At 49.5% G+C, this 9,036-nt stretch overlaps 1 protein-coding gene across 1 annotated transcript; it reads right to left on the bottom strand.

Moving 5' to 3' along the window:
- Nucleotides 1–296: 296 nt before the first annotated feature.
- LOC139169181 (acrosin-like) lies at nucleotides 297–8,165 on the bottom strand. Its single transcript, XM_070755007.1, has 5 exons — nucleotides 8,107–8,165; nucleotides 5,351–5,551; nucleotides 4,355–4,638; nucleotides 2,003–2,148; nucleotides 297–1,175 (listed from the first exon to the last, which is right to left on the bottom strand). Exons 1-5 carry the CDS (start codon nucleotides 8,163–8,165, stop codon nucleotides 297–299), a joined length of 1,569 nt encoding a protein of 522 aa, XP_070611108.1.
- Between the last annotated feature and the right edge of the window lie 871 nt (nucleotides 8,166–9,036).

Here is a 9,036-nt window from a genome sequence, read left to right as displayed (position 1 = left end):
CGAGGCCAATGACCTCGCCCTGGTGGAACTCAGCAGCCCAGTGACCTTTGACAACTATGTCCAGCCAGCTTGCTTGCCTCATGGCAACATGGACTCTGAAGCCCTGTTCTCCAACTGCTACATGAATGGCTGGCGCACCCCCACCCCCCCGAGGGGCAAGTGGGGAGGGGCATAAGTGAAGCAATCTAGAACTAAGGAGGAATTTCCTGACAGTCACCATCATTTTTTTGAAAAAAGTTTATGTTTCTTCTCCACATCCATAACATTAAAAAAAACGGGATACATCACATATCTGTCTAATCTCTTTCTGGGCCTCTGGGAGGCAAGACCATATCAGACTGACCGCCAGGTTCAGCAAAACTTGGATTCCAGTTGTTAGGGACATAATAGCCAGGGGGTGATAGATTTGGGTCTGGTTGCAGTTGCAATTGACGTGAGGCCCAAGTCACCCTAAACTGCCCAGAAGCCCTTGTCCTATGCCACCACTTTCTGGGAGTTGTCCACAAAGGTTGTGTCATTCCCCATAGGGCAGGCCCTGTCCAGAGAGGATACGTAGCCTGGGTTCTTTTCCAGGGAGGAGTCATGCTTCCCCACTTTGTCGGTCTGGGCCTAGAAACTAAGTACCATCGTATGGGAGTCATCATGTGCCACTGCGTGGGCTTCCACATAGGAGGAGGCCTGGCAGCAGGCGTGAACCGAGGAGGAGGCCGAGGCCTGCGGACAATCGTGAACCGAGAGGAAGGTCGAGGCCTGTACCCAGTCGTGACCCAAGGGAGAGGCCTATACCCAGGTATCCATTGAGGGGGAGGCTTGGGCCTAAGTGTGTACCGAGAGGAAGGTGGAACCATGGGCCCAGGGGTGAGTGAAGGGTAAGTTGGAGGTCTGGGTGGCGGGTGCACCTGGGGGCGCTTCCACTTCACATACTGGGTGCTGGATTGGATCGGGGATGTTGGCTTTGCAGGAGGCCAGACCTCAGCCAGGACTGGCTTGTGGGTTGCCTTGAAAAGATTCTCTTTGGTGGTGGCTGTGATCCAGTCCAGGTGGAATTGGGTGGAGGTGAAGACACCTGGCTTCCGAGGTACAGTACACTGCAAGGGTGCCCAGCTGGAGATTCCGATGACCAAGTACCGCTCGGACCTTTCTTCCCTACACATGAGAGGCCCTCCACTGTCACCCTAGAGAAAGAAGGAGAGAACATCCAAAACTAGAAGCACGTTTCAGAAGAAAGGCTTCACACTCTAGAGGTCAACTTTGGAAACTCTTCTGTCTTGCATGGCAGCCATCCAGTAAGTAGCCCCAGTTTAAAACTCAAACAAAAAGGTTTCAAAAGGAACAAGAGTCTATTTACAAAGATGTTTCTTAAACTGCACAAATGTGAATCGAAACAATGTATTTTCCCCCAACAAAAGCCAGGCATGAGGACAACTTGGCAAGATAAGGTCCCACACAGTTGCTTCTCATCCAAAAGTTTACTCACAATGTTATTAACCTTATGAATGTCCAGTACTGTATCCAGGCATGTCAGGCAAATACGCCCTTCACAGGCTCTTCTCCTCTGGCGGTACCAACGCTGGCTTCTTGTAAAGAGCATCTTCCAACTCTTCCCCCTTATATACTCTCTGGGAGTGCAGACCCTGCACAGCTGTGCTCACTTCCTTTTTCTGAGCTTTCTTAACTGCTCCTGCCTCCCCTGCATCCTTCTCACCCGTACATTCATCAGGTCCCTTATCTCCTCTTCCTCCTCCTCAGACCCTGGCAAATCCCCAGTTGGGGGTTCTATAGCCTCTGTAGGCTCCTTACAGCCAGAGTCTCCCTCCTCCTCCGGCTCGCTGTCTGACTCCTCCAGCAGCCACAAATGCCGACCGTGCCCAGATGTCTCCAGTTCCTCAGGCTCAAAGTCCGTTGCCAGAGGGCCTGGCTGTGAGCCAACCACAACAGAAACTCTACTCAAGTCACTGAAAGACATGGAGACCAACGAAGTCACCAGCCTAGATCCACCTACCTGACATATAGAAATTTCTCCACTCTCGTGTCCAGCACATATGTTGTCGGGCAGGATACGCTTGCTCCACCAATATAAGCTGCTGCATGTGTTGTGAGGTATGAGTTTAACAACACCCTCTTGCATCACATCTGGCACCCTTTGGCCTGTGAACGGAAGCCAGAAGATATCACCAACCAGCATTTCTCCCATGCCCAAGGATTCAAGGGATGGAACGCTCTCTACCGTGGAGAACCAGAACAACAGAATAACGGGAGCTGGAAAGGACCTTGGAGGTCTTGGAGACTTTATACCGGGGTGTCAAGCTCAAGGCTTGAGGGTTGGATCCAGACTGCAGGGTACAGGCAACTTGGGCGTCCTCCTCAATCCACAGCTAATTTTAGAACACCATCTTTCAGCTGTGGCGAGGAGGTTCGCCTGGTGCACCAGTTGTGGCCCTACCTGGACTGGGACTCACTACGCACAGTCACTCATGCCCACATCATCTCGAGGTTCGACTACTGCAATGCTCTCTACATGGGGCTACCTTTGAAAAGTGTTCAGAAACTTCAGATCGTGCAAAATGTGGCCGCAAGAGCCATCATGGGTCTTACCAGATATGCCCAAGTCTCATCATCACTCCACAGCCTGGAATCGGTAAAGGAGCAGCCCACGGGGCCTCTGCCCTTACATGCTCCGTTTGCGCTGGCAGATGGCTGCAGGGGGTCATCCCAGCCAAAAACAGAGGTCGAGAGCAGGCGGGGGTTCCTACCTTTTGGCGTTACCAGTACAATGAGAACGCAGCTCCAGGTGTCTGGCAGGTATGGGCCCATACCAAAGTGAGATTTGGCTTCTGTGCATGCGCAGGAAGCAACATTTCGTGAGAGGATGTGCAGCCACCTTAGATTTTGGCGCATGGAAGCAAAAAAATGGTGAAAATCACCAAAATCTTGCACGCACACGTCTCCTCTCATGAGATTTCACTCGGAAGTTGTGGGAACTTCATCACTTGAGACTTTCAAGAAGAGACTGGACTGCGATTTCTCAGAAATGGTGCAGGGTCTCCTGCTTGAGCTGAGGCTTGGTCTAGATCAGTGTTTCCCAACCTTTTTTGAGCCGCGGCACATTATTCATTTTCAAAATCCTGGGAAACATTGAACGGGGGGGGGGGGGGGTCTAAAGAAAAGTTTGGTCAAAAAGAAATCTCTCTCTTCCTCCCTTTCGCTCTATTTCTCCCTCTTTCTCTCTCTCTCTTCCTTCCTTCCCTTCTTTCTCTCTCTCATCCCTTTCTTTCTTCCTCTCTTTTTTGCTCTCTTTCTCTCTCCCTCCTTCCCTTCCTTTATGTCTTTCTCTCTCCCTTGCTCTCTCTCTCTCTGTCTCTCTTGCTATCTCTTTCTTGCTTTTTTCTCTCTTTCTTGCTCCCTCTCTCTCTTTCACTGTCTCTTGCTATATATATGTCTCTTTCTTTCTCTCTCTGCCTCTCTTGCTATCTCTCTTTCTTTCTCTCTCTCTCTTTCTCTCTCTCTCTTTCTCTCTCTCTCTGTCTCTCTTGCTATGTCTCTCTTTCTTTCATTCTCTCTCTCTCTGCCTCTCTTGCTATATCTCTTTTTCTTTCTCTCTCTCTCTGCCTCTCTTGCTATGTCTCTCTTTCTCTCTCTGCCTCTCTTGCTATGTCTCTCTTTCTCTCTCTCTCTCTCTCTCTCTTGGCTGACTGCGAGTGGGAGCCCTGACGGTGGCAGCTGGACGTGCTGCTGGACGCCGTATATGCCAGCCCCGCAGCGCCAGCATGTACGGCGTCCAACAACACGTCCAACCACCACCGTCGGTGCCTCCACCCTGGAGCTCCCTCTCGCCACTGCCATCTCCCCGCAACTGCCTGGGGCTGCTGCAGCCGGCACCCTCCCACTCCCACCGCCAGTGCCCTCCCACCGGGCCCCAAAGGACACTTGCCGCCGATGCCAGGGAAGCTCCAGCTGGGCGGGGCGCTGCCGGTGCCTCCAACCTGGAGCTCCTACTCGCAGCTGTCCCCCGGCTCCTGCCCGATGCCACGGTTTCTGGCGCTCTCCTGCTGGGCACACCAGTTGGGAAACGCTGGTCTAGATGACCTATAAGGTCCCTCCTAGCTCTGTTTATCTTCCGACTCTGTGATTCTATTATTATTATTACTCGCCCTGCCTTCCCCAGCGTGGAGACAATTTCAAGGTCTTCCACACTCTGTTTTCATTATTTTCCAGCAGGAGAAAACAATGCGCAGTTGCAAGAAGTCTCCCTGGGCTCAATGCTCCATGTTGGAGATGCTGGAGATACATTGGCTCTAACCCCCCTCCCCCCCTGAGATAAGCCAGCCTTTTTCAGGGCCCCCAAGCCTCTCACTTTCGACATCCATGGTTCCCCAGCCACTGATGGAGCATTGGACCAGCTTTGAGATGGTGACACTCTTGTCAGGCAGACAAGCTGGCTGGATGTAGTCGTTGCATCTGACCGGCTCATTGAGCTCCACCAAGGAAATGTCATTATGGATCCCTCCATCCGTGAGGTTGAGTTCGTGCCTGTAGTGCTCGTGGTTGATCACCCTCTTGATTAAACGGTTCTGGGTATCAGGACCAGGTTGGGAGATCCGGTTGAGCCCAAGCGCCACCCTATACAACCTTATGTCACTGGAACAAGAACAGAGGCATGTCAACAGAAGGTAGAGGGTCTGCCCAGGGCACTGGACTCAAGGCAGGGTGCTCTGCTGCTAAGGACCACAAAAACAGGACAGCCCTTCCTTCCATCCTTCCTTCCTTCCTCCACTCTCCTTTTTTCCTTCTTTCTTTCCTTCCTTCCCTCCCACTTTCCCTCTTCACTTCCTTCCTTCATTTCTTCCCTCCCTCTCCTTCCCTCCTTACTTCCTTCTTTCCTTCCTTCCCTGTCACCCTCTTCCTTCCCTGTCACCCTCTCCTTCCGTCTTTGCCTTCCTCTCCTTCCTTCCTTCCTTCCCTCCCTTCTTTCCTTCCTTCCTTTTGTTCCTTCATTTGTAAGATGAGAGAAATACTGAAGAAAGAAGGAAATATTTGTGCATGAAAGAGAAAAGAGAGAGAAGGAAGTAACGCAGGAGATAGGAAAAGAAGAAAGAAAGAAGGAGGGAGGAAGGGAGGGAGGGAGGGAGGGAATGAGGGAGAGAGGGAGGGATGGAACCTTTCATAACCTCTGGAGGTCTTTGGAAGAAAGCAGAAAAGTCCTGCATGTGGATCAACACCAGACTGGATCTATCAATGGACCATGGACTTTTAACTCCCATAAGGCTATGGGGTACCTGGTTAGAGGGTCCTGTAGCATCACACTATCACCCCCCTCCTCCCCCCAAGAGGCAACAACTCTTTCGCTCACTCTTCCAGCGTAAAGCAGTGGGAGGCAGTCAGGACCCAGCGAGCGCTGAGCAAGGTTCCTCCACAGGCGTTGGTGTAACCCAGTGGCACTGGGACCTGGAAGCAAACCTGCCATGGCCACGTCCCTGGCAGAGCGTCTGTGCCCCCCACAACTCGTAGCAGGGTGTGGCTAGCTGCCAACGGACGCCGTCCACAGACACCACTGAAGAGAAGCACAAAGGAAGAAAGGTCAGGAGATGAAGGCTGTGAGATGCTGAGGACAACCAACCCACTCCACCCTGGAGCACAAGGCCACCTCCCTGTGGGAGCCTGAATCTACGGAGGAAGATGAAGGGGGTGGCTTCAATGGCTTCGGAGGAATGTCCATCCATTACCTGGGGAGGACTTTTGACCCCCTCAGAAAGGGTCCACAGCTTGGGCGTCCACCTTGATCCATAGCTGACCTTTCATGGCATCAGACCAGATTACTTGTGGGACAGCCTCCTGCCGCATAGGTCCCACAGAGTCAGCCTTCTCCAGGTCCCATCAACCAGACAATGTTGCTTGGTGGGGCCTAGGGGAAGAGCCTTCTCTGTGGGGGCTCCGGCACTCTGGAATGCACTGCTCCCACCCTCCTCACCTTCCGGAAGAGTCTGAAGACTCATTTATGTTGCCAGTCTTGGGGTCACTAGACCCTACCCCCCTGGCCAAATGAACGTAATGTATGTTTGCTGTGTAAATGGTAGCGACTGATTTTAATATTATTGGGGTTTTAGATTAATTGTTTTTTAATTAATTGGATTATGATGTTGCATTGTTTTTATATGTTGTAAGTTGCCCTGAATCCTCGGAGAGGGGCGGCATAGAAGTCCAATGACTGAATGACTGAATGACTGAATGACTGAATGACTGAATGACTGAATGACTGAATGACTGAATGAATGAATGAATCAATCAATCAATCAATCAATTGGGGAGGATTTAGGCCAGGGCCCCTCAGGAGTGGGACACCTTGCTAGCAGAGAGAAATGGGGGCGGGAGGACCAGGAGAGGCTAAGCAGTGAACATGAGAGACGGAGCTCAGCCCATGAGCAAAAAACATGACCTCTTGATCGTTGAGCATGGAAAGTGCAGAGGAAGCCGGAACAGCGCAGGCTGACCCAAATACCCGGGAGGAGAGCACCCCGCCTCTCTCCACAAGGCACACCTGGGGACTGAGACTGAAGGAGGCACTGTGGGGAGGGTCGTTGGTCAGGAACAAAGACCTAATTCATGGAGTTTTGTGTGCCGTTCCCTGGATTCATTCCTTTATTCCTTTCTTCCAGGACTAATTTCCTTTCCCCCTTGGCCTCCTGGACTCATTGTCTTATTCCCTGGACCTCGCTGGGTTTCTCACTTTGCAACCATGGTGCTCACACACACGAACTACTTCGAGTACTAACTGGCTGTTGAGTACTAACAGTTTACTCTGGTCGATGGTGATAAGAATGGAGAATCATGATTAGACTGAATAAGGAATGCTTGGCTTAAAATAATTATTGGCGTTTTAGTATTAATTTTATGTTTGGGTTTCTCTCATTGTCTTTTATTTCTATTTTGTAAGCTGTCCTGAGTCTGCGGAGAAGGGCGGCATAGAAATAAACAAATAAATACTTGCAGCCAGAGGCTGCTGGATGTGTGTGTGTGCGTGCTTGTGTTTGTTTGTGTGTGTGTGTGTGTGTGTGATCAATTCACTCTAGGACTTGCTGTAAGGTGGGAATATTTGGAGGAAATTTGGAGCAACAAAGGGGCGGTTTGAACTATCCGCTGGTTGTGTTGCCGCTGTGGATTGTCTTGGGTCATCACATACAAATTCTTCTTTTCCAAAACTTTGATGCTATTAACCTTGAATGATTGCTTGGCTCCATCCCTGCCTGTCCTGTCTTGCAAATATGGCAGAAGGCAGAAGCCCAGGGAAGCAATAGCAATAGCATTTAGACTTACCGTATTTTCTGGGGTATAAGACACAGCTTAATTTTTGGGGAAGAAAATAAGGAAAGGAATCTGCCCACCAGGTATTTATCTGGCTAGTGTCCTTAGTCTGGTCAGCTTCAGCATATTATTTTATCCCCTGGTTAAGGGCTTTAAAAAACTTTATTCGGAGAGAGTAACAATGAAAGAGCTTGCAGCCAGTAAGAGCTGGGAACATCATTAGAACCTGGGAAGAAACATTCAGAGCAAGAAGAACAATGGAAAAAACCCTGCGAAGACTTAGCACTTGGAAAAACATTCTCTGCAGAGAGTAACAATGAAAGAGCTTGCAAGTTGGTAAGAGCTGGGAATATTGTGAGCACCTGGTTAGGGCTGGAAAGAAACTTATTCGGAGCAAGTTAGAGCAATGAAAAAAACCCTACAAAGGCTTAGGGCTTGGAAAACATTCTTTGCAGAGAGAAACAATGAAAGAGCCTGCAAGGTAAGAATTGGGAAGATTGCTAGCAGCTGGTTAGGGCTGGAAAAAAAGAAAGAAAGCTACATTCAGAGTATAAGACGCACTCAAATTATCAGCCTGTTTAGGGAGGAAAAGGATGCGTCTTATACTCCGGAAAATACGGTATATCCCTCTTCCCAGGGCTTCTACAGCCCCTTCTTAGCAGGTTACCGAGTCAACCTCTTGCCCCCAACAATCTGGGTCCTCGTTTTATACACCTCGGAAGGAGGGAAGGCTGACTCAGCCCTGCTTCCCATGGTCAGCCGCGTGACCCACAGGGCGGTCCTACGCAGCCCTCCTTTGCCACTTACTCGCAGGGGTCATCGGTGGCTGCCAACGCGCCCCCCGGGGCCAACCTCTCCTGCGACATGGCCAGGACCAGGACTGGCAGCAGCTGCCATCCCATCTCCTGGCAGGCTCGGACGTTGCTCCGGCTCTGGCCTCTTCCTAGAACCCGTGACATCACAAAACCCAGGTTTCCTGGTTCTCTCTCGCCTCAGCAACCCAGCGTGGACATTGATGCCCAACCGGGGAGGAGGCAGGTGGGTGATTGGACACGCGAGATAAGATTGAATCTGCTCTCTCCGGCCAGATCAGTTATCAGGAAATAAAGGCCCACTCACACTGCATACAAATGTCTCAGTAAACAGTTGTTTTCATAATGTTAATTTCTTTATTATTCTTACTTTTTAAAATATTTTGAAGTATGTAATAAATACAATCTATACTTTACCATTTGGGCAGGAGGCAATATAGCCTGCATGATAAATCATTGAAGTATGTATGAAATTAATTTGTTAATGGAAAAAGGCATGTGCTAATTTATATACTTGAGACAAATTATAGCCTAGTGTTTAATTAATATATAGTGCGTTTGATGCTAATATAACGCTAGTATCGGTATATACCGCTATTAATTTTTTTAAAATTTTTCTTCTGTACTTACTATTGTGTTTTCTTTTTTAAAAGTGGAAATTAATAAGAATATTTAAAAAGAAAAAAGTCTCAATAAACAAGGTCTATTGGAAAAGCAGTTTTTACAATAACAATGATAGAACACAAGGAATTTCACGTGGGCAGCAGTTCCCCTAGCTGGCCTCCTAGCGTCATAAATCAAGTGTCTCTGATAGTTTAACCACACTCACATCCCAGGCTTCCGCACCTCATATATAAAAAATGGATTCAAAGTCCATGGAGCCCGAAAAGGTCTCTCAGATCCAGGACACCATCTTCCATGATAG

This window comes from Erythrolamprus reginae, chromosome 6, assembly GCF_031021105.1.
Source record: "Erythrolamprus reginae isolate rEryReg1 chromosome 6, rEryReg1.hap1, whole genome shotgun sequence".
In the NCBI taxonomy this organism is placed as follows: Eukaryota; Metazoa; Chordata; class Lepidosauria; order Squamata; family Dipsadidae; genus Erythrolamprus; species Erythrolamprus reginae.
This window is presented reverse-complemented; position numbering and strand designations above follow the sequence as displayed.